The following is a 24,213-nucleotide window of genomic DNA, read 5'->3' as shown; positions in this document are numbered from 1 at the left end:
TTGAGACACGGTCTCGCTCTGTCACCCAGGCTGGAGTGTAGTGGTGTGATAACAATTCACTGCAGACTTGACTTCCCCAGTTCAAGTAGTCTTTCCATCTCAGCCTCCCGTCTAGCTGGGACCCACAGGCACACCACCACATCTGGCTTTTTTAACTTTTTGTAGAGATGTGGTCTCACCATGTGGTCCAAGCTGATCTTGAACTCCTGGACTCAAGCAATTATTTTGCCTCAGCCTCCCAAAGTGCTGAGATTGCCACATTGGTGGGTGAGCCATCACACCTGGCCTCAATCTTTCCATTGATAATTCCATTTCATTCTGACTCTTGATCTGGTGGATAAAACTGACTTTGTTTCCTATGGACATTTACAGAATCTGTCTTTGCTGCTAGAATCTTGCAATTTCACAATCATGTCCCTTTGGAGGGTATCCTCCCCAGTATGTTGGGCCCTCAGTGACCTCTTTCCATCTGAACACTTGTGTCCTTTAGTTCTGGGAAATTTTCTTGAATTCTTTTTTTTTTTTTTTTGAGACAGAGTCTTGCTCTGTCACCCAAGCTGGAGTGTAGTGGCGTGGTCTCAGCTCACTGCAACCTCTGCCTCCTGGGTTCAAGCAGTTCTTATGCCTCAGCCAACCAAGTAGCTGGGATTACAAGTGTGTGTCACCCCACCCGGTTAAGTTTTGTATTTTTTGTAGAGACAGTTTTGTCATGTTGGCCAGGCTGATCTTGAACCCCTGGGCTCAAGCAATACACCTACCTTGGCCTCCCAAAGTACTGAGATTACAGGCGTGAACCACCACGCTGGGCCTCCATAGGAATCTTGTCAGCTTGGATAGGGGTCATGTCCCACCAGAGCAGTTTTTACATTTGCTTTGGACCGGTGCTCTTTCCTAGAGCCAATTTTGTTTTAATGACAATTTTTAGGGTAGGAGCATCTAGATTAGCAGATAGGCTGACTTTGAACTCCATATTCATGTGAGGAACAGGCCCAGGGCTACAACTCCCAGGGAGATTTTATTTCTAGAATCTAGGCTGGGTCACACCAGCTTCCTTGTCACCCCTGTGGGCCACGGGTAGATTTTGTTTTCTGTTCATTTCTCTTCATCCCAACTCCCTGCTTCCCAGACCTCCCGTCCACATCTGGATGGAAAACTCAAGCCCTAGACTCTGAGACCAAAGCACCCAGGGCTGTTGCACACTTTCTGGGCATATCTGTCCCTCTGTCTTCATTGCTGGGCCCTGAGGATTCTCTTGGCTACCTGGGAGCTCAGCTATGAACATAAAAGGCTGCCTGGCACGCTGGTGTTGTGTCTCTAGCATTTCCAAGTGGTTGGACTGGGACCTGCCTCAGATTCTCAGGTCTGGCACATTTCAGAGAACAGAAGTCCCACACACATTTTTTTTTTTTTTTTTTTTTTTTTCTGAGACAGAGTCTCGCTCTGTCACCCAGGCTGGAGTGCAGTGGCGCGATCTCGGCTCACTGCAAGCTCCGCCTCCCGGGTTTACCCAGTTCTCCTGCCTCAGCCTCCTGAGTAGCTGGGACTACAGGCGCCCGCCACCTTGCCTGACTAGTTTTTTTGTATTTTTTAGTAGAGACAGGGTTTCACCGTGTTAGCCAGGATGGTCTCTATCTCCTGACCTCGGTGATCCGCCCGTCTGGGCCTCCCAAAGTGCTGGGATTACAGGCTTGAGCCACCGTGCCTGGCCACAAATGGGTTTTAAAAGTCAAGATATTTCGGCCAGCCTTGGTGGCTCATGCCTGTAATCCCAGCAGTTTGGGAGGCTGAGGCGGGTGGATCACGAGGTCAGGAGATCCAGACCATCCTGGCTAACATGGTGAAACCCCGTCTCTACTAAAAATACAAAAATTAGCCGGGCGTGGTGGTGGGCGCCTGTAATCCCAGCTACTCAGGAGGCTGAGGCAGGAGAATTGCTTGAACTCGGGAGGCGGAGGTTTCAGTGAGCTGAAATGGCACCACTGAACTCCAGCCTGGGCGAAAGAGGGAGACTTTGTCTTATAAACAGAAATGAGAGATTTCACATTAAAACCTACGTTTCTGGCTTCTTTTGCTGGAAAATTAAAAGAAAGCTACAGCCACCGTCACTCCCCTCCGTGCAGGTCACATCCGCCCAGCTGTGCTGTCGAGTTGCCCAGGTCCCCACCACTCCTCATTGTCTCATGCTGCCCCGCTGGCCTTGCGAGCACTCTCGTGTGTCACCCTGACTTCTCTAGTCCCCTGGCTGGCTCCCCCTCCTACCCCAACCCATCCAGCCCTGCACAGCACCGCGGAGCCTCCATCAAGCCTGTTCTACCCAGGCAGGCAGGGAGGCAGGTCCGGCGGAGCTCAGGGCGCCAGGGAGCAAATGTTGACCCAGCCGTGGGCAAACAAGGCGATCAATTATTAACCGGCCTCGCTGCAGGCACCAGGAAACCTGAGCAAGCCGAGCCGGCCCGACGGGAGGCGCAGGGCCAGGGAGTCGCGCAGTCCCTGCAGCCGCCGCGGGCTCAGGCCATGGAGGCAGGAGCTGGAGGGGTAGGTGCTGGCGGGGCAGGTCTGGCGGGGCAGGTGCTGGTGGGACAGGTGCTGGTGGGACAGGTGCTGGCGAGGCAGGTGCAGGTGGAGCGGGTGCTGGAGGGGGTGTAGGGGGTAGATAACAGCGGGGCGGCTGCTGGAGGGGCAGGTGCTGGTGGGGCCGGTGCTGGAGGGGGTTTAGGGGGTAGATACCTGCGGGCCGGGTTCTGAAGGGGCAGGGATCAGAGGGGCGGGCCCAGGCCCGCGGTTGCGGTGCCCCGGAAGCCGGCAGCAACAAGATGGGGGAGAATGTCCGGCCCAGGACACCCCACCCGGAGCCAGGGTAGGGAGGGCCGGGAAGCTGTTGTGGAAAGTTCGGGAGCTCTGGGGGCGCTCCTGAGGGCGAGCCAGGGAGGGGGCCGTGGCAGTTCATTCTCTGCGCATTTTGCCCCCTCCCGCCCCGTGTCCCGCCTCTGGCAGCTCCGCTCACCACCTCGGCCAGGCTGAAGCCGTTGCAGCAGGGGAGTGGGCGACCCTGGCCAGGGCGGGGTGGAGATAGAGCCTGTAGTGGGGAGCACGAGCTGGGAAGAGACCCCACGGGCTAATTCAGGGACGGAGAGCTGGAGACAGGGACCGAGAGGGGTAGGGTGGGGGCAGAGCTGGAGAGAGGCGCGGACGCGGGTGGGACCCGGCCAAGGCTGCGACCAACTAGACGTCGCCCATCCCCAGGCGCCACGCGCTGAAAGGCGCGGGAGACAGGGAACCCAGACCTCGTCCTTTCCCTGGGGAGTCTCTGGCTGGCAGGAGGCAGTGGGGCGGTAGCAGTGGGACCCCTGCAGAGTCCGGCGCACTCCCTGCCCCCGCATTCCCCAGCGCCGCTGAGCTCCAGAGCCCAGGGATGGGGCGCACCCAGTCCCATCTGCAAGCAGCTCCGGGAGATGCTGGAGCGCTGACCCCTCCCGCCCCCGCCCCGCCCTCCAGGACTCTCCCCCCAGACCCTCAAGCACTTGCCCTGCGGGGAACCGGATCCCCCTTCCCAGCTGGAATGCCTGGTGGAGGCTCTGGTGTCAAGAACCTGAGAACCTGAGGACCCACCCGAGCCCCCCCCCCCCCCGCCCAAGGCAGCGCCGCCAGCAGGTTTATTTACTCTGGGGCTCTATCTCCGCGCCATCGGGCCAGGTATTTGCCCTGGCGGGATCCAGGGAAACTGCGGTTTTTGTTTTGATAGCTGGGGCAGGGACAGCATCCCAGAGAGACCTGTTTCGGGTGGAAAGCTGACTCGCTGAGACCCACGTTTCCTGGGAGCCTCGGTTCCCTCATTAGTAAAATGGGGAGCATAGGCCGGGCGCGGTGGCTCAAGCCTGTAATCCCAGCACTTTGGGAGGCCGAGACGGGAGGATCACGAGGTCAGGAGATCGAGACCAGCCTGGCTAACACGGTGAAACCCCGTCTCTACTAAAAATAATACAAAAAACTAGCCGGGCGACGTGGCGGGCGCTTGTAGTCCCAGCTACACGGGAGGCTGAGGCAGGAGAATGGCGTAAACCTGGCAGGCGGAGCTTGCAGTGAGCTGAGATGCGGCCACTGCACTCCAGCCCGGGTGACAGAGCGAGACTCCGTCTCAAAAAAAATAAATAAAATAAAATAAAATAAAAATGGGGAGCATAAAAACAAAAGCGCGCCGGAGGATGACCCGGGTTACCGAAGCGAAAGCTCTCAGAGCAGAGCCTGACCTCATGTTCGCCTTTTTTTTTTTTTTTTTTTTTTTTTTTTTTTTTTTTTTTTTGGAGACTTAGTCTGGCTCTATTGCCCAGGCTGGAGTGCAGTGGCACAATCTCGGCTCACTGCAACCTCCTTCTCCCAGGTTCAAGGGATTCTCCTTCCCAAGTAGCTGGGATTACAGGCGCCCAATGTCAGGCCTCTGAGCCAAAGCTAACCCATCATATCCCCTGTGACCTGCACGTACACATCCAGATGGCTGGTTCCTGCCTTAACTGATGACATTCCACCACGAAAGAAGTGCAAATGGCCTGTCCCTGCCTTAACTGATGACAGTACCTTGTGAAATTCCTTTTCCTGGCTCATCCTGGCTCAAAAGCTCCCCCACTGAGCACTTTGTGACCCCCACCCCTCCCCGCCAGAGAACAACCCCCTTTGACTGTAATTTTTCCTTTACCTACCCAAACCCCATAAAACCGCCCCAGCTGGGGGCGGGCGCGGTGGCTCAGGCCTGTAATCCCAGCACTTTGGGAGGCCCAGGCCGGTGGATCACGAGGTCAGGAGATTGGGACCATCCTGGCTAACACGGTGAAACCCCGTCTCTACTAAAAATACAAAAAATTAGCCGGCGTGGTGGTGGGCACCTATAGTCCCAGCTACTCGGGAGGCTGAGGCAGGAGAATGCGTGAACCCAGGAGGCGGAGCTTGCAGTGAGTCAAGATCGTACCACTGCACTACAGCCTGGGGGACAGAGCCAGACTCAGTCTCAAAAAAAAAAAAAAAAAAACAAAAAACCGGCCCCACCCCTATCTCCCTTCTCCGACTCTCTTTTTGGACTCCGCCTACCCACACCCAGATGATCAAAAAGCTTTATTGCTCACACAAAGCCTGTTTGGTGGTCTCTTCACACGGACACGAGTGAAATTTGGTGCCGTGACTCTGATCGGGGGACCTCCCTTGGGTCCTCCTGCTCTTTGCTCCGTGAGCAAGATCCACCTACGACCTCGGGTCCTCAGACCCACCAGCCCAAGGAACATCTCACCAGTTTTAAATCAGGTAAGCGGCTTCTCTTTACTCTCTTCTCCAGCCTCTCTCACTATCCCTCAATCTGTTTCTCCTTTCCATCTTGGCGCCACCCTTCAATATCTCCCTTCTCTTAATTTCAGTTCCTTTCCTTTTCTGGTAGAGACAAAGGAGACGCGTTTCATTCGTGGACCCAAAACTCCAGACCGGTCACGGACTTGGGAAGACAGTCTTCCCTTGGTGTTTAATCAAGCGGGGACGCCTGCCTGATTTTCACCCACATTCCCTTGGTGGCAAGTCAATTGCAGGGACTTTGGCAAACTCAAGCACATTGCAGCCCAGGACTGCTCAGCCAACCCCTTCTCTCCGTGTCTCTACCCTCTCTTCTCTCCACCTTCCTGCGGGACAAGCACCCCCACCCCTTCTCTCCGTGTCTCTACCCTCTCTTCTCTCCACCTTCCTGCGGGACAAGCACCCTCACCCCTTCTCTCCTTGTCTCTACCCTCTCTTCTCTCCACCTTCCTGCGGGACAAGCACCCCCACCCCTTCTCTCCGTGTCTCTACCCTCTCTTCTCTCCACTTTCCTGCGGGACAAGCACCCTCACCCCTTCTCTCCGTGTCTCTACCCTCTCTTCTCTCCACCTTCCTGGGGGGCAAGCACCCCCACCCCTTCTCTCCGTGTCTCTACCCTCTCTTCTCTCCACCTTCCTGGGGGGCAAGCACCCCCACCCCTTCTCTCCGTGTCTCTACCCTCTCTTCTCTCCACCTTCCTGGGGGGCAAGCACCCCCACCCCTTCTCTCCGTGTCTCTACCCTCTCTTCTCTCCACTTTCCTGGGGGACAAGCACCTCCACCCCTTCTCTCCGTGTCTCTACCCTCTCTTCTCTCCACTTTCCTGGGGGACAAGCACCCCCACCCCTTCTCTCCGTGTCTCTACCCTCTCTTCTCTCCACTTTCCTGCGGGACAAGCACCCCCACCCCTTCTCTCCGTGTCTCTATCCTCTCTTCTCTCCACCTTCCTGGGGGGCAAGCACCCCCACCCCTTCTCTCCGTGTCTCTACCCTTCTCTTTAAACTTGCCTCCTTCACTACGGGCAACCTTCCACTCTCTCTTCCTCCCTCTTCTCCCTTAGCCTCTGTTCTCAGCAACTTAAAACCTCTTCAACTCTCGCCTGACCTAAAATCGACGTGTCTTATTTTCTCCTGCAACACCGCTTGACCTCAATACAAACCGACGGTGGTTCCAAATAGCCAAAAAACGGCACTTTCAATTTTTCCATCCTCCAAGATCTAGATAATTCTTGTCATAAAATGGGCAAATGGTCTGAGGTGCCTGACATCCAGGCATTCTTTCACACATCGGTCCCTCCCTAGTCTCTGTTCCCAATGCAACTTGGCCCAAATCTTCCTTTCCCTCCCGCCTGTCCCCAGTCCCAACCCCGAGCGTCGATGAGTCTTTTGAATATTCCTTTTCTACGGACCCTTCTGGCCTCTCCCTCCTCCCCAGGCTGCTCCATGCCAGGCTGAGCTAGGTCCCAATTCTTCCTCAGCCTGTGCTCCCCCACCGTATAATCCTTTTATCACCTCCCTTCCTCACAGCTGGTCTGGCTTACAGTTTCCTTCCACGACTAGCCCTCTCCAACCTGCCCAGCAATTTCCTCTTTAAAGGGTGGCTGGAGCTAAAGGCATAGTCAAGGCAATGCTCCTTTTTCTTTATCTGATCTCCCCCAAGTCAATAAGTGTTTAGGCTCTTTTTCATCAAATATGAAAAACCCAGCACAGGTCCTGGTTCGTTTGGCAGCAACACTTAGACGCTTTACAGCCCTAGACCCTAAAAGGTCAAAAGGCCGGCTGGGTGCGGTGGCTCACGCCTGTAATCCCAGCACTTTGGGAGGCCAAGGCCGGTGGATCACGAGGTCAGGAGATCGAGACCATCCTGGCTAACACGGTGAAACCCCCGTCTCTACTTAAAATACAAAAAATTAGTCGGGCGTGGTGGCGGGCGCCTGTAGTCCCAGCTACTCAGGAGGCTGAGGCAGGAGAATGGCCTGAACCTGGGAGGTGGAGGCAGAGCTTGCAGTGAGCCGAGATGGAGCCACTGCACTCCAGCCTGGGCGACAGAGCAAGACTCTGTCTCAAAAACAAACAAAAAGGTCAAAGGCCATCTTCTTCTCAATATACATTTTATTACCCAATCCACTCCCGACATTAAATAAAACCCCCAAAGTTAAATTCTGGCCCTCAAACCCCACAACAGGACTTAATTAACCTCATCTTCAAGGAGTACAATAACAGAGTAGAGGCAGCCAAGTAGCCATGTATTTCTGAGTTGCAATTCCTTGCCTCCACTGTGAGACAGACCCCAGCCATATCTCCAGCACACAGCTCCAAACGCCTGAACCGCAGCTGCCACAGTTCCTCCAGAACCTCCTCCCCCAGGAACTTGCTACAAGTGTCAGAAATCTGGCCACTAGGCCAAGGAATGCCCCCACAGCCCGGGATTCCTCCTAAGCCGTGTCTCATCTGTGTGGGACCCCACTGAAAATCGGACTGTTTTTCAGTTTTTCAACTCACCTGGCAGCCACTCCCAGAGCTTCTGGAATTCTGGCCCAAGGCTCTGACTGACTCCTTCCCAGATCTTCTTGGCTTAGCGGCTGAAGACGGACGCTGCCCAATCGCCTCGGAAGCCTCCTAGACCATCACGGACGCCGAGCTTCGGGTAACTCTCACAGTGGAGGGTAAGTCCGTCCCCTTCTTAATCAATACGGAGGCTACTCACTCCACATTACCTTCTTTTCAAGGGCCTGTTTCCTTTGCCTCCATAACTGTTGTGGGTATTGACAGCCAGGCTTCTAAACCTCTTAAAACTCCCCAACTCTGGTGCCAACTTGGACAACAGTCTTTCATGCACTCTTTTTTAGTTATCCCCACATGCTCAGTTCCCTTATTAGGCAGAAACATTTTAACCAAATTATCTGCATTTTAACTAAATTATCTGCTTCCCTGACTATTCCTGGACTATAGCCACAACTCATTGCCGCCCTTCTTCCCAACCCAAAGCCTCCTTTGCATTTCTCTCTTGTATCTCCCCACCTTAATCGACAAGTATATCATGCACCCCTTACCATCCTGTTAAAACTTAATCACCCTTACCGCACTCAATGCCAATATCCCATCCCACAGCACGCTTTAAAGCGTGGGATTAAAGCCTGTTACCACTCACCTGTTACAGCATGGGCTTCTAAAGTCTATAAACTCTCCTTACAATTCCCCCATTTTACCTGTCCAAAAACCAGATAAGCCTTACAGGTTAGATTAGAATCTATGCCTTATCAACCAAATCATTTTGCCTATCCACCCCGCGATTCCAAACCCATATACTCTCCTATCCTCAGTACCTCCCTCCACAACCCATTATTCTGTTCTGTATCTCAAACACTCTTTACTATTCCTTTGCATCCTTCATCCCCAGCCTCTCTTTGCTTTCACTTGGACTGACCCTGACACCCATCAGGCTCAGCAAATTAACCTGGGTAAGGCTTCACAGACATCCCCCATTACTTCAGTCAAGCCCAAATTTCTTCCTCATCTGTTACCTATCTTGGCATAATTCTCTGATGGGGGCCAGCCCCTCCACACCTGTGGGTGTTTCTTGTCAGGTGGGACTAGAGGCTGAGAAAGGAAATAAGACACAGAGACAGTGTAGAGAAAGAACAGTGGGCCCAGCGGACCGACGCTCAGCATACGGAGGACCCACGCCAGCACTGGTCTCTGAGTTCCTTCAGTATTTATTGATCACTATCTCTACCATCTCAGAGAGGGGGATGTGGCAGGACTACAGGGTAATGGTGGGGAGAGGGTCAGCAGGAAAACATGTGAGCAAAGATCTCTGTGTCATAAATAAGTTTAAGGAAAGGTGCTGTGCCTTGGTGTGCACGTAGGCCAGATTTATGTCTGACTTTACACAAACATCTCGATGCATTAAAAAGCAGTATTGCTGCCAGCACGTCTCACCTCCAGCCATAAGGAGGTTTTCTCCTATCTCAGTAAATAGAACATACGTTCTGGTTTTACACCGAGACATTCCATTCCCAGGGACGAGCAGGAGACAGATGCTTTCCTCTTATCTCAACTGCAAAGAGGACTTCCTCTTTCACGAGTCCTCCTCAGCACAGACCCTTTATGGGTGTCAGGCTGGGGGATGGTCAGATCTTTCCCTTCCCACCAGGCCATATCTCAGGCTATTACATGGGGAGAAACCTTGGTCAATACCTGGCCTTCCTAGGCAGAGGTCCTTGTGGACTTCCGCAGTGCATCGTGTCCCTTGGTACTTGAGACTGGAGAATGGCGATGACTTTTACCAAGCATGCTGCCTGCAAACACATTTTTAACAGCACAGCCCTAAATCCATTAAACCTTGAGTCAACACAGCACATGTCTCTGCGAGCACAGGGTTGGGGCTGGGGTTACAGATTAACAGCACCTCAAGGCAGAAGAATTTCTCTTAGTACAAAACAAAATGGAGTCTCTTATGTCTACTTCTTTCTACATAGACACAGTAACAGTCTGATCTCTCTTTCTTTTCCCCACAATTCTCATGAAAATACATGTGCTCTCCCTGCTGATCGTTTCCGGCTAATCTCCCAAACCCCAATCCCTTCTACAAAACAACAGCTCCTTTCCTTCCTAGGCATGGTTAGTGTGGTCAGAATTCTTACACAACAGCCGGGACCACGTCCTGTAGCCTTTCTGTCCAAACAACTTGACCTTACTGTTTTAGCCTAGCCCTTACGTATGCGTGCAATGGCTGCCGCTGTTTTAATAGTTTTAGAGCCCCTCAAAATCACAAACTATGCTCAACTCAATCTCCAATCTTTGCTGGCAGGGCTATGCTGAACCTCCTTGGGCACTCGCTAATTGGATGTCCTGGGTTCTCCCAATTCTTAGTCCTTTAATACCTGTTTTTCTTCTTCTCTTATTTGGACCTTGTGTCTTCCATTTAGTCTCTCAGTTCATACAAAACCGCATCCGGGCCATCACCAATCATTCTATACGACAAATGCTCCTTCTAACAACCCCACAATATCACCTCTTACCACAAAATCTTCCTTCAGCTTAATCTCTCCCACTCTAGGTTCCCATGTCGCCCATAATCCCACTTGAAGCAGCCGTGAGAAACATCACCCATTTTCTCTCCATACCACCCCCCAAAAATTTTCACTGCCCCAACACTTCAACACTATTTTGTTTTATTTTTCTTATTAATATAAGAAGACAGGAATGTCAGGCCTCTGAGCCCAAACTAAGCCATCATATCCTCTGCGACCTGCACGAACACATCCAGATGGCTGGTTCCTGCCTTAACTGATGACATTATCTTGTGAAATTCCTTTTCCTGGCTCATCCTGGCTCAGAAGCTCCCCCACTGAGCACCTTGTGACCCCCACCCCTCCCCGCCAGTGAACAACCCCCTTTGCATGTAATTTTCCTTTACCTACCCAAATCCTATAAAATAACCCCACCCATGGGCCGGGTGCGTTGGCTCACGCCTGCAATCCCAGCACTTTGGATGGCCTGTGGATCACGAGGTCAGGAGATCTAGACCATCCTGCCTAACACGGTGAAACCCCATCTCTACTAAATATACCAAAAAAAATTATCTGGGCGTGGTGGTGGGCACCTGTAGTCCCAGCTATGCGGGAGGCTGAGGCAGGAGAATGGTGTGAACCTGGGAGGCAGAGTTTGCAGTGAGCCCAGATCACACCACTGCACTCCAGCCTGGGCGACAGATCGAGACTGTGTCTCAAAACAACAACAACAAAAAGATTATTACTGTGATTTATCTTCGCTTTACAGATGAGGAAATGGAGGCACAGAAAGTTTGTCACATGCCACCCCTCCCTTTTGGGGAGGACAAAGTCTCACTCTGCAGCCCTGGCTGGAGTGTAGTGGTTTGATCACAGCTCACTGCACCCTCCTGTGAGGAGGCCACAATGTCTGGCCAAGTGTGTTTATCTTGACCTCATGGAGCATAGTTATAATGGCTGCTTTTTCTAGAAATTCCAATATCAGGTCATCTCAGGGTTGGCATCTGCTGACTGTCTTTTCCTTTGAGCATTGGTCACGTTTCCACATTTGTATGGCGAATGATCTTGGATTGTGTCCTGGACATTGTGAATAGTATTGTTTCACGTGTCCATGTGAAGAGACCACCAAACAGGCTTTGTGTGAGTAACAAGTCTGTTTATTTCACCTGGGTGCAGGCGGGCTGAGTCTGAAAAGAGTCAGCAAAGAGTGATGGATTACCATTAGTTCTTATAGGTTTTGGGATAGGCGGTGGAGTTAAGAGCAATGTTTTGGGGACAGGGGGTGGATCTCACAAAGTACATTGTCAAGGGTGGGTAGAATTATAAAGAACCTTCTTGGCCGGGCGCGGTGGCTCAAGCCTGTAATCCCAGCACTTTGGGAGGCCGAGACGGGCGGATCACGAGGTCAGGAGATCGAGACCATCCTGGCTAACACGGTGAAACCCCGTCTCTACTAAAAAATACAAAAAACTAGCCAGGCGAGATGGCGGACGCCTGTAGTCCCAGCTACTTGGGAGGCTGAGGCAGGAGAATGGTGTAAACCTGGGAAGCAGAGCTTGCAGTGAGCCGAGATTGCCCCACTGCACTCCAGCCTGGGTGACAGAGCGAGACTCCGTCTCAAAAAAAAAAAGAAAGAACCTTCTTAAGGGTGGGGGAGATTACAAAGTACATTGATCAGTTAGGGTGGGGCAGAAGCCACAATGGTGGAATGTCATCAGTTAAGGCTATTTTCACTTCTGTGGATCTTCAGCGCCTTCAGGCCATCTGAATGTATAGTGCAGGTCACTGAGGATATGATGGCTTGGTTTAGGTTCAGAGGCCTGACAAGTGTGTTGTGTAGATTCTTAGTCCTGTTACAGTTCCCCGGAGAAGGTGGGTTTGTTTGGTTTCAGCAGGCAATCAGCCTGGTTCGTTTCAGACCACAAGTTCTGTTTCACCTTCTGAGTGGCATTTCCAAACTCGGGTCAGTTTTCAGAGTTTTTGTTAGGCTGGTCTGGGTTTGTCTCCTGCACATGCAGTTCAGGGGGACACCGAGACTTGGGTGAATTCGTTCTAGGGAGTCCAACCCTCCCAGTTTGTTTGGGACTAAGGAGTTTCCCAGGATGTGAGACTCTCAGTATTAAATCCGAGAAAGTCCTGGGCAGACAGTGATATGGTGGTCACCCCAGGTCACACACAGAATCAGGGGACCCCCCTTCTCCAGCTCTGTCTCTTCTAGGTCTGCCCCCATCTTCTCACTCTGCAGAGAGTGGGGGGCCCTTTCCTTTCCTGGTCCATCTGGTCAGAATGACACCGTTTCTACTGGACTTTTAGTCTCCTGTTCTGCTGCTCCAGTGGGGGTCTGGTGCTGGTGCTCTGCGCCGCGAGGGCAATGAGAGGGGAAAAGCAGGAAACTCGCCCCATCGAAGTCCATTTCTCTACGTTTTTTGTTTTGTTTTGTTTTATTTTTTGAGATGGAGTCTCACTGTTTCCCAGGCTGGAGTGCAATGGCGTGATCTCGGCTTACTGCAACCTCTGACTCCTGGGTTCAAGCAATTCTCCTGCCTCAGCCTCCTGAGTAGCTGGGATTACAGGCATGTGCCACCATGCCCAGCTAATTTTTTTTTGTTTTTTTAATAGAGACAGGGTTTCACCATATTGGCCAAGCTGGTCTCAAACTCCTGACCTCAAGTGATCTGTCCGCCTTGGCCTCTTGGGAGCCACCATGACTGGCCCATTTCTCTTAAAGTTTTTTTTTTTTTTTTTTTTTTTTTTGAGACAGAGTCTCACTCTGTAGCCCAAGCTGTAGTGCAGCGGTGCAATCTCGACTCACTGCAGCCTTCGCCTCTGCGGCTCGAGCAATTCTCCTGCCTCAGCCTCCCAAGTAGCTGGGACTAGAGACATGCGCTACCCACACCTGGTTAATTTATATATATATATATATATATATATTTTTTTTTTTTTAGCAGAGACGGGGTTTCTTTATGTTGTCCTGGGTGGTCTCAAACTCCTGAGCTCAGATGATCCACCCGCCTCGGCCTCCCAAAGTGCTGGGATTATAGGCGTGAGCCACCGCGCCTGGCCATTCTCTAAGTTTTGACTCCACTCCACAACCCGCCTGCTTTTGTTTGCTTTTCAGTGACTTCAGATGGTTCCTTTTTGTATTTTGTCTAGACTTTTCAACTGTCATCAGCTGGAGAGATAGGCTTTTAAAAAATTGTGCTAAATACGTATAACATACAAGTCATCATTTGAACCACTTATAAGTATGCAATTCAGTGGCATTAAGTACACTCACATTGTTGCGCAAGCGTCACCACCATCTTACCTCCGGAGCGCTTTTTCATCTTCCCAAACAGAAACTCTACACCCATGAAACACTAACTCCCCAGCCCCAGCCCCTGCTAACCTGGAGAGAAAGGTCTTTAAAGCTTCTGCTTACAAAATGTTTGTCAATGCCCCATTGTCCAAAGCAAGTCACACGGCCAAGCCCAGATCCAAGGGGTAGAGAAACAGGGACATCACAGATAAAAGTGTGGAGGTATAAACAGCATGGCAGGTGTATGGGGTGCGGGGGCCATGAGTGAGCCCCTGGCTGCTGGGAGGGGGTTGAGGCAGGACGTGCCCAGGGGCTCAGCATTCCCTGCCATTGGGATCACTCTGGCAAGGATCCCTGCTTCCACCTGTGGGGGACTTCAGGAAGGGTCCTCCCACCCCCACTGAGATGTCCGTGTGATGTCTGTTTCACTCATCCCTCTGCCTTCTATAACCCTTAAGGACACTTAGGAAATGGACTTCCAAAGCCAGACCCCTGGCTCTGGGCTGCCCACTTCTGCTGTGAGGCCTGAATGCCCACCTATGTCAGGGGAGTCCACTCTGCGATTCTCTTCCGGGGCCTTCCTTGCACGCTTGCCTGAGGCCCTCTGGTGCTCAGCTGGTCGGGATGCTCTCAGGAGGTGCAGGGGACCTTAAGAATTTGTTGGGACCTGACCAGGCACCACCAGGGCCTATCTTTGGGTGGTGAAGGCCAGGGCCTGGGTCAGGAGCAAGGCAGCTGGGCAGCTTTGAGGCTCTGAGTCCTGGCTTCAAACTGCTGGGCCCTATGTATTCTGGTGTCCATTCTCTTGGTGCCTCAGTGTGCATATGGCCCTTAGTGACCTCCTGGCTCCACCATGTTACTCTAGCTACAGTTTGGCAGCTCCTGGGTACCTCACCCCCTCCCCTACAACTCCAAGACAAGAATGTAATTGGTTCAGCTCCTCAGGTAGGTGTATCTCAAGACAGCCTATCCCCTTCATTGGAGGTGTATCTCAGGACAGCCAATCAGGGACTTCCCTGGGCTGATTCTCCTTTTCTGGTCCAATTAGCTTTGACATAAAGGCCTTAGTTGGGGGCGAAACTACCTCCCAACAGAGGCCATCTGCCAAGGAAAGGGGGCGGGGCAGCGCGGGGAGGGGCGGGGCCCGCAGCCTGGGTTCCCACCCAGACGAGCCGTTCAGTCTGTGTGACCCTAGCAAGGCAGGTGGCCCCTCTGGGCCTGTTTTCTAGTCCCTTTGGGTCAAGATCCTATGAGGCCCAGCTGCAGAGGGCTGGGAGCTTGGTTCGTGGGAGCTTCGGGACCAGGGAGGTCCCACCCAGCCTGGCGGCCTCTTGCTTACGGCTGCTGCCATTTCTTTCTAGGGTCCGACACAAAAGGGGGCGGCAGCCCCGCCACCCCCGAGGACCCCCGGAGTCCCCCGAAGCCCGCCGCCCCCGAGGATCCCCAGATTTCCGAGCAGCCCGCGCTGCCGCAGCTCCCGCGCCGCCCGCGGCCCCTGGATGAGGATGGGGCGCCCAGCGAGGACGGGGCCGCGGGGGGCAGCGAGCCCGCACCAGAGGACGCTCCGGCCCAGGCGGTGGGCGAGGCCGGTCTGGCTTCTAAGGCGGCGGCCAGCAGCGCCCCACACATCGGCTTCGTTGGGGAGCCCCCGCCCTACGCGCCCCCGGACCCCAAGGCCGCGCCGCTGCTGTACCCGCCCTTCCCGCAGGTGCCCGTGCTCCTGCAGCCCGCGCCGTCTGCGCTCTTCCCACCGCCCGCTCAGCTCTACCCGGCCGCGCCCACGCCACCCGCGCTCTTCCCGTCGCCCGCCGGGGCCGCCTTCCCCTTCCCCGTGGTGAGTGGCGGCCGCGTGCTGTCTGCGCGTGGTCGTGGGCGTCCGTGCGGAGGGCGAGGGGTCACTTCTGTCCTTGCAGAGGAGGAAGCGCCACCTTGGCCTGGGGGCGGGCGAGTCCTGGAGGCTCCTTAGAGGTGGGGGCATTTGAGTGGGGTTTTGGAGGATGAACAGGGGGGCTAAGGCAAAGAGAATGACAGGCGCCCTGGGCAGAGGGCATTGCACAGGCGTAGAGGGGCCGAGACTGGACGTTCTGGGGATGGTGGAGGCTTGTTTGGCTTGGTAGGGAGGGGAGGAAAGTGGGACCCGTGGTGAGGGACCCCAGAAACTTTGTATAGGAGGTGACTTGATTAGATTTTCTTTAAAAACAAAACAGTCCGGGCGCGATGCCTCATACCTGTAATCCCAGCACTTTGGGAGGCCAAGACGGGCAGATGGCTTGGGCTTAGGAGTTCCAGACCAGCCTAGGCAACATAGTGAGCCCTCATCCCTACTGAATGTAAAAATAATTACCCGGGCATGGTGGTGCACGCCTGTAGCCCCAGCTATTCATGAGGCTGAGGCAAGAGGATTGCTTGAGCCAGGGAGGTCGAGGCTGCAGTGAGCCGAGATCACACCACTGCACTCCCGGTTGAGTGATAGAGCAAGCCTCTGCCTCCAAAATAAAAATACAAATAAAACCAAACAAAAATCCTGGGCTGCCTGTGGGGGAAAGATCGGAGGCCCCTCAGGGAGGGGTGGCAAGCCCAGTGAGGACGATAAAATATCACAGAGGCTGGACCCTGGGCTGAGCCAACTGTAGAGGGCAGGACTGAGGGCTCAGCGGGACTCAGTGGCCAGGGGTGCAAGAGGGAGAGGGCAGAGGGGCACCCTGACCCAACCCCTCCGTGAATTGCAGCCTCAACGGGTGGGGACTTGGGGACTGAGTGAGAGAACTTGCATGGCCTGGCTGGCCTTCTCACTCACTCTGCTGTCCGGAGGTTGGGCCAGTTCCTCACCACTGTGGCTCTGCCCCCACAGTACAATGGCCCGATGGCTGGCATGCCAGGCCCTGTCACGGTCGAGCACAGGCCCCTGCCAAAGGACTACATGATGGAGTCAGTGCTGGTGACCCTTTTCTGCTGTCTGCTCACCGGCCTCATCGCCATCGTCTACTCCCACGAGGTAGGTGCGGGGGCGGCCCTGGGCACAGCCTCTCCTAGCACGCAGCCACTGGTGCCCCAGTGGGTCCACAGAACCCCTCTTCCAGCAACACGGTCTCTGGCGTCTCTCCCTCTGGAGGGGGGTGAGAATTGGGAAGTCAGAGCCCAATTGTTTGTGGGGTCCTTGCCCCTCCTGTCTCTGCCCCCAACTACTCAAAATGTGCTGTGGAATGTTTGGCCAAAATAATTCACAGTAAAGTTGTGAATGACTGATAAGTCCCGATATGCTGCCCATTCCAGTGGGGGCTTGTGTTTTAAAGGGGGTACAATCTGCTCATTCATTCCTATGCTCATCTAATCTATCCATCCACTCCATCTCTCCAACTCTCCTTCTCCCTAGCTACCCATCCACTCACCCACCCATTTATCCATCCACCCACCCATCCACCATCTCTCTCTCTCTTTTTTTTTTTTTTTTGAGACGGAGTCTCGCTCTGTTGCCCAGGCTGGAGTGCGGTGGTGCCATCTTGGCTCACTGCAAGCTCTGCCTCCTGGGTTCACACCATTCTCCTGCCTCAGCCTCCCGAGTAGCTGGGACTACAGGAGCCCGCCACCAGCCCCGGCTAATTGTTTTGCATTTTTAGTAGAGACGGGGTTTCACCGTGTTAGCCAGGATGGTCTCAATCTCCTGACCTCATGATCTGCCCGCCTCTGCCTCCCAAAGTGCTGGGATTACAGGCGTGAGCCACCGCGCCCGGCCATTTTTTTTTTTAATTATTATTTTTTGAGACAGAGTCTTGCTCTGTTGCCAGACTGGAGTGCAATGGCGTGATCTCGGCTCACTGCAACCTCCACCCTTTGGGTTCAAGCAATTCTCCTGCCTCAGCCTCCCAAGTAGCTGGGATTACAGGCACCTGCCACAACACTCGGCTAATTTTTTTGTATTTTTAATAGAGATGGGGTTTTGCCATGTTGGCCAGGCTGGTCTTGAACTCCTGACCTCAGGTGATCCACCCACCTCGGCCTGCCAAAGTATTGGGATTATAGGCGTGAGCCACCGCGCCCAGCCCATCCACCATCTCTCTAGCCTCCATCCATCTATCATCCATCCATCATCCATCTACCATCTTCCATCCACTCACCCCACTATTCATCCATCTGCCTACTCAGCCATCCACCAATCCCTACCCATCCATCCATCTCTCCATTCATCCATCCATCTACTCATCCATACACCCACTTACCACCCATCATCTCTCTAGTCTCCATCCATCCATCCATCCATCCATCCACCCACCCATCCATCCACCCATCCATCCCTCTATCCATTCATCTATTTATTAGGCCCTGGGAATTCAAAGATGCCAATGTGATGACACTCTAATAGAGACAGAAATAGGGCTGGGTGTGGTGGCTCACGACTGTAATCCCAGCATTTTGGGAGGCCGAGGTGGGTGGATCACTTGAGGTCAGGAGTTCGAGATCAGCTTGACCAATACAGTGAAACCCCATCTCTAGTAAAAATACAAAAATTAGCTGGGCATGGGGGTGGGCACCTGTAGCCCCAGCTACTCGGGAGGCTGAGACAGGAGAATCACTCGAACCCAGGAGGTGGAGGTTGCAGTGAGCTGAGATTGCACCACTGCACTGCAGTCTGGGAGATGGAGCAAGACTCTGTCTTAAGAAATAAACAAACAAAAGCAGGCAAGCCTCTGGGGGCCTATGCTCAAGGCTGACCTGGTCTCAGCCCTGGCTTCACTCTGCTGTTCAAGCCCCCAGCCATAAGCAGAAGGCAGCTCTCAGGACAACTCAGAGGTGGGACGTGAGAGGCTGCTGCCTGCTGATGAATTCTGGCTCCACCATTAGTGGTGTGCCCCGGGTAGGTCACTTAACTTCTCTGAGCCTTTGTTTCCACATCTGCAAAGTGGGGTCAGCCTTAGGGCTGCTGCAAGGATGGTAGAGGTTGAAGCTGAGGGCATCTGTCAGTGCTGAGCGTGACAAGCACCCGATGGCTGGCGGCCGCCACTGCCTTCACTCCTGCCGCCTTTTGAGCTGTGGGCCTGGCAGGTCCCTGACCTTTTCAGTGTGTCAGTTTCTCAAGTTTGTGGAATTGGGCCTGGCCCTCAGTCGCACTGGGAGGGAGTGGGGGGCTCCCTGTTCGCTCCCACCACCGCCTCCCTGTCTCGTTGCAGACCCGTGCAGCCCTGGGCAGGGGCGACCTGGTCCAGGCCGAGGAGGCCTCGCGGAAGGCCCGCTCGCTGGTGCTCTTCAGCCTGCTCTTCGGGGTCTTTGTGTCCACCAGCTGGGTCATCTACGTGGTGGTGGCTCTCTACCTTCCCTGAGGCTGTGGCTCCTGCGGGGATGCTGGATGCCGGGATGCGCAGGGATAACTGGCCGGGCCAGACCCTTTCTCTGCCGGTGGCCAGCTCTCGCCTGCAGAGGGAATCCAGGGGCCAGAAGAGGGCAGGCTTGGCAACCCTCAACTGACTTGTGGCCAGGCCTCAGCCTTCTCAGCCCCCACAGGTGGCCCACTGGAGCCTCAGTCAGTGTCCTAATCCACGGTGTCTCCAGAGCCCGGCCCCAGCTGTGGGACTGGAGCCCACCAGAGGCCCATTTCCTAGGTGCCTCCTCTCAAGGCCTTCGTGGGACTCCTCTTGCCTTCATCTGTGCCCTTGGGAGGCCACTGTAGGGGCCAAAGCCTTCACTGTCTTCAGAGCCATCTGGAAGGACACTGCAACCTCCACCCCCTGCCCAACCTCCAGCCCAGTTGAGGTGATCGGGCTGCCAGTATTACCTTTCCCTGTGGGAGAGTGGAGTATGGTCGCTCCTGGCTGGTTGTTCCTCTATCTCTTCCCCGCCCCAGGAGACAGGGTCCCTCATGCTGACCCTACATCCAGAAACCAGGGCCACAGTGTCTGGTCAATCAACACAAAGCGACACCCCATGCAGAGCTTCACATTGCTACTTTGGGGACACTTCCTAGCTCTCTTCCAGGGCCCACGGCAACATCTGTCCACGGTGGGGCTCCAGGACACCCTACCCACCCCTCTCTGAGATGCTGTTGGCATACAGGCAGTGCTGGCAAGAACCACCAAATGATAGAGGATCAGCCGGGTCCTCGTTTGACAAGGGCCACCTGATTGGGGAGCACTTGAACCAAGATTCCTCCACCAGCCTGTAGAGCTGTACCTATGACCCTGGCATCAGATGCCTGGTACCCCAGTCCCATTAGCTGTGGTCCCAAGAATTACCCTGCATTTTAACAAGATTCAAAACCACTGCAGATGCTGGGCGAGGTGGCTCATGCCTGTAATCCCAGAACTTTAGGAGGCCAAGGCGGGTGGACCATCCGAGGTCAGGAGTTCAAGACCAGTCTAGTCAACATGGTGAAGCCCTGCCTCTACTAAAAATACAAAAATTAGCCGAGCATGGTGGCAGGCACCTGTAATCCTAGCTACTCGGGAGGCTGAGGCAGGAGAATTGCTTGAATCTGGGAGGCGGAGGTTGCAGTGAGCTGAGATTGTGCCACCGCACTCCAGCCTGGGTGACAGAGTGAGACTCCGCCTCAAAAACAAACAAAAAACCATTGCAGAGAGAAGAGGAAGGGGACCCCCAGCTGAGCCACACAAGATTGATAGCTCAAGCTAAATCGTTTGGTTTCAGAGCAGCCATGGTGTGCTGCTTACAACCCTGGCACTGGGGGCTGAAACAGGAGAGTGGCCGAGCCCAGCCCAGTCCCTCCTGCAGAAAGCTGGAGAGGCAGGCATGAGGAAACACGTGATGAGCAGCCTGGAGACTGTGGATTTTGGTTCAGTAAGCAGAGCCCGAGGTTCTGCATTTCTAATAAGCTTCCTAGTGACGCCGAAGCCGGTACTCAAACCAATAGCTAAGTAAGTGGGAAATTATCAAAACGACTAAAAGACATTAAAACCAAGATCATGACATGGATGCCCCCTGGTGTCTCTATTCGACATTGTTGTGAAGTTCCAGCCAATGCAAAAAATAAAAAAGTGAAATTTCTAGTAAAAAAACTAGAAGAGAAAATTATTACCTAGCTAGACTATCCAAGAGTCAATTAAAAAAACATGGAACTAGTAAGAGAGATAACTCAGTAAAGTGGTTGGATACAAAATAAATACACAAAAGCAATAGTAATAATCAGGTACACTTGGAAAAATTTAAAATTCAACTTAGTGATGACAACAGTAAAATTTAGGAATAATTTAACAAAAGATCTGGACACCAAATTAAGAAAATTATTTTTAAAAATTACCAAAAGGCCAGGTGCGGTGGCTCATGCCTGTAATCCCAGCACTTTGGGAGGCTGAGTGGGGTGGATCACCTGAGGTCAGGAGTTTGAGACTGGCCTGACCAACATGACCAAACCTCATCTCCACTGAGAATACAAAAATTAGTCAAGCATGGTGGTGCTCACCTGTAATCCCAGCTACTTGGGAGGCTGAGGCAGGAGAATCACTTGAACTTTGGAGGTAGAGGTTGCAGTAAGCTGAGATCGAGCCACTGCACTCCAGCCTGGGTGACTGAGTGAGACTCCACCTCAAAATAAATAAAATAAATAAATAAAAAAGACCAAAAAACAAACAAGATGTTTGTTTAGATGTAGAAGATGTAAGATACAAATAGCTTTTTTATAGATTTTTTTTTTTTTTGAGACGGAGTCTCGCTCTGCCGCCCAGGCTGGAGTGCAGTGGCCGGATCTCAGCTCACTGCAAGCTCCGCCTCCCGGGTTTACGCCATTCTCCTGCCTCAGCCTCCCGAGTAGCTGGGACTACAGGCGCCCGCCACCTCGCCCGGCTAGTTTTTTGTATTTTTTAGTAGAGACGGGGTTTCACCGTGTTAGCCAGGATGGTCTCAATCTCCTGACCTCGTGATCCACCCGTCTCAGCCTCCCAAAGTGCTGGGATTACAGGCTTGAGCCACCGCGCCCGGCCGATATTTTTAGATTTAATACAATTCTGGCAAGAAAACCCAGCTTTAAATAAATGACAAAAACTATTTTAAAATTAATTTGGGAGGAAAAATATGCAAAGATTGCTAATCATTTTTTAAGTTGAATGAGAGGGGACTTTCTTCACCAGATATTAAAACTTACCATAAAGCTACAGTCAAAATGGCGTGGCATTGCCACAGAGTTAAATCAGTGAAAAATTACTGAAAATCTAGAAAACATTACAAGTATATGTGGAAAGTCAGCACTTACTAAAAATGGCATTTTAACTGAGTGAGTAAAAGAAGGTTCCTAATAAGAGTTGCTGTCTGGTTGGAAAAAATAATTATTCTAATACTGTATGCAAAAATAAATTCAATATGGATTAAAGAGCTAAGTATAAAATGAAGCTCTAATTGTAATAGAAGAAAGCTTAGGGAAATATTTGTATAACTTCAGGGTGCTGGGGTATGGAAATGGGAGGCCATTTAAAATCTAGAAAACCATAGAAGGAAAGATTGATTGATTTGAGTCTTATATTTCAGGAACATGCAGATTTAAGTCATGAGATATGAGTTTTACCCACCGGATTGTGAAAGAATTAGAAAAGTCGAACACATCTAGAGTTGCAGGGGGACTGCTCACTGTCTCACATTTATTATATTACTGGTGGATATGTATTGCCATCATCTTCGTAGAAAAGAGACTGATGATATCTGTTACTAATGTATGTATGGGCCAGGCATGGTGGCTCACACCTATAATCCTAGCACTTTGGGAGGCCAAGGTGGGAGGAGTGCTTGAGTCCAGGAGTTTGAGACCAGCCTGGGCAACAAGGCGAGATCATCTCTACAAAAAAAAAGCCAGGTATTGTGGCATGGGTCTGTAGTCCCAGCTACTTGGGAGACTAGACTGGGAGGATTGCTTGAGCCTGATGTCAAGGCTGCAGTGAGCTGTGACCACGCCACTGCATTCCAGCCTGGGTGACAGAGCAAGAGCCTGTCTCAAAAAAAAAAAAAAAGCCGGGCGCGGTGGCTCAAGCCTGTAATCCCAGCACTTTGGGAGGCTGAGATGGGCGGATCACAAGGTCAGGAGATCGAGACCATCCTGGCTAACACGGTGAAACCCCGTCTCTACTAAAAATACAAAAAAACTAGCCGGGCGAGGTGGCGGGCGCCTGTAGTCCCAGCTACTCCGGAGGCTGAGGCAGGAGAATGGCGTAAACCCGGGAGGTGGAGCTTGCAGTGAGCTGAGATCGGCCACTGCACTCCAGCTCGGGCGACAGAGCAAGACTCCGTCTCAAAAAAAAAACAAAAAACAAACAAACAAACAAAAACAAAACAAAAAAAATATGTATGTGAGAGGAATTTAAAATTTTTGCACTTTTAACTGCTTATCACTATTTATGTGCATATTTATTAATTATATACATACAATGTCCCTGTCATATATGCATGGACATATAACTATGGACATAGGCATGCAAAAAACAGAGTCTGAAAGATTTATTCCAAATTGCTGATAGTGGCTGCCTTTGGGGACAGAAGGTGATGAGGAGGGTTTGTGCAATGCATTGCTGAATTTTAAAATAGGATGTATTGTGAATTTTTAAAATAACAGAAAATATGCATGACTTTTGACCCGGAAATTCTAGTTTTAGGATTCATAGTCATGAAGAAGGAAGGATCTGTTTTCCTGGAGCTAGCAGTCCAACATGGGAGACAGAGATTTAGCAGCTAATGTAGCTGCAAACTTTTCTAAAGCGCCACGAAGGAGAGGTAGCTCCTGCAAATCTGAAACGTTGAGTGCAAGTGCAACTGAAAAAACTCTCAGGCCGGGCGCGGTGGCTCAAGCCTGTAATCCCAGCACTTTGGGAGGCCGAGATGGGCGGATCACGAGGTCAGGAGATCGAGACCATCCTGGTTAACACGGTGAAACCCCGTCTCTACTAAAAAATACAAAAAACTAGCCAGGCGAGGTGGCGGGCGCCTGTAGTCCCAGCTACTCGGGAGGCTGAGGCAGGAGAATGGTGTAAACCCGGGAGGCGGAGCTTGCAGTGAGCTGAGATCCGGCCACTGCACTCCAGCCTGGGTGATAGAGCGAGACTCCGTCTTAAAAAAAAAAAAAAAAGAAAAACTTAGGACGGCCCAATCCCCATGGCTGGGATTGAGAAGTCACAGAGAAGGTCTGAGTGCAGCCCACTGGGAGGTAGCACTCACTGGGCCCCCGGGCCAGAGCTGGCTCACTGGGCTGGGCAAATCCCTTTGAGGTGCAGGTGGGCTGAGGCTGGCGGGCAGGCATGCATTGGGAGCTGGGGTGTTGGGAACCTCCTGGCCAGCAGAGTGGCACAAGGGTGAGGTGTGCATTACCCATGCCTGGAGGGCCCCAGCAAGGTGGCCACCCTACCAGCACCGGGGCCGAAGTGACAGGTGCATGGTAGGACAGGTCTCCACACATGCCTCTAGCAGACACTGAGCCAGAGCAAGGACAAAAGACCAGGGCCTTCCTCCAGCAGTGTCTCTCCAGCGTCTCTGTTGACAGAACTTAACGTGCTCGCTGCAAAGGAGACGTCTTCATTGCAGAGCAGTTAATGAAGGGTGGACTCGGACATGATAACGGGGCAGTTGGTTTAGAAAAACTTAAAAAAAAAAAT

The 24,213-nt window shown here is 52.6% G+C and overlaps 1 protein-coding gene across 2 annotated transcripts; it reads left to right on the top strand.

The window, feature by feature from the left end:
* The first annotated feature begins 2,502 nt into the window (after nucleotides 1-2,502).
* Nucleotides 2,503-19,928, top strand: PRRT1B (proline rich transmembrane protein 1B). 2 transcript variants are annotated; one of them, XM_030919863.1, is made up of 5 exons: nucleotides 2,503-2,535; nucleotides 7,816-7,992; nucleotides 15,001-15,473; nucleotides 16,491-16,634; nucleotides 18,805-19,928. In XM_030919863.1, exons 4-5 carry the CDS (start codon nucleotides 16,503-16,505, stop codon nucleotides 18,952-18,954), a joined length of 282 nt encoding a protein of 93 aa, XP_030775723.1. In that variant the 5' UTR covers nucleotides 2,503-2,535; nucleotides 7,816-7,992; nucleotides 15,001-15,473; nucleotides 16,491-16,502; the 3' UTR covers nucleotides 18,955-19,928. The 2 variants fall into 2 exon arrangements, with proteins under 2 accessions (XP_030775723.1, XP_030775722.1); XM_030919862.1 differs by lacking the exon at nucleotides 2,503-2,535 and adding an exon at nucleotides 5,028-5,289.
* The last annotated feature ends 4,285 nt before the right edge of the window (nucleotides 19,929-24,213 follow it).

Source organism: Rhinopithecus roxellana, chromosome 16 (genome assembly GCF_007565055.1).
Source record: "Rhinopithecus roxellana isolate Shanxi Qingling chromosome 16, ASM756505v1, whole genome shotgun sequence".
Taxonomy (NCBI): domain Eukaryota; kingdom Metazoa; phylum Chordata; class Mammalia; order Primates; family Cercopithecidae; genus Rhinopithecus; species Rhinopithecus roxellana.
The sequence above is the reverse complement of the archived record's forward strand: the minus strand, read 5'-3'. Positions and strand labels throughout refer to the sequence as shown.

Coding starts and splice junctions, on each gene's coding strand:
- PRRT1B (XM_030919863.1), top strand. CDS start 16,503: ATGGCTGGCATGCCAGGCCCTGTCACGGTCGAGCACAGGCCCCTGCCA. Junction 16,635..18,804: donor CCATCGTCTACTCCCACGAG/GTAGGTGCGGGG, acceptor GTCTCGTTGCAG/ACCCGTGCAGCCCTGGGCAG.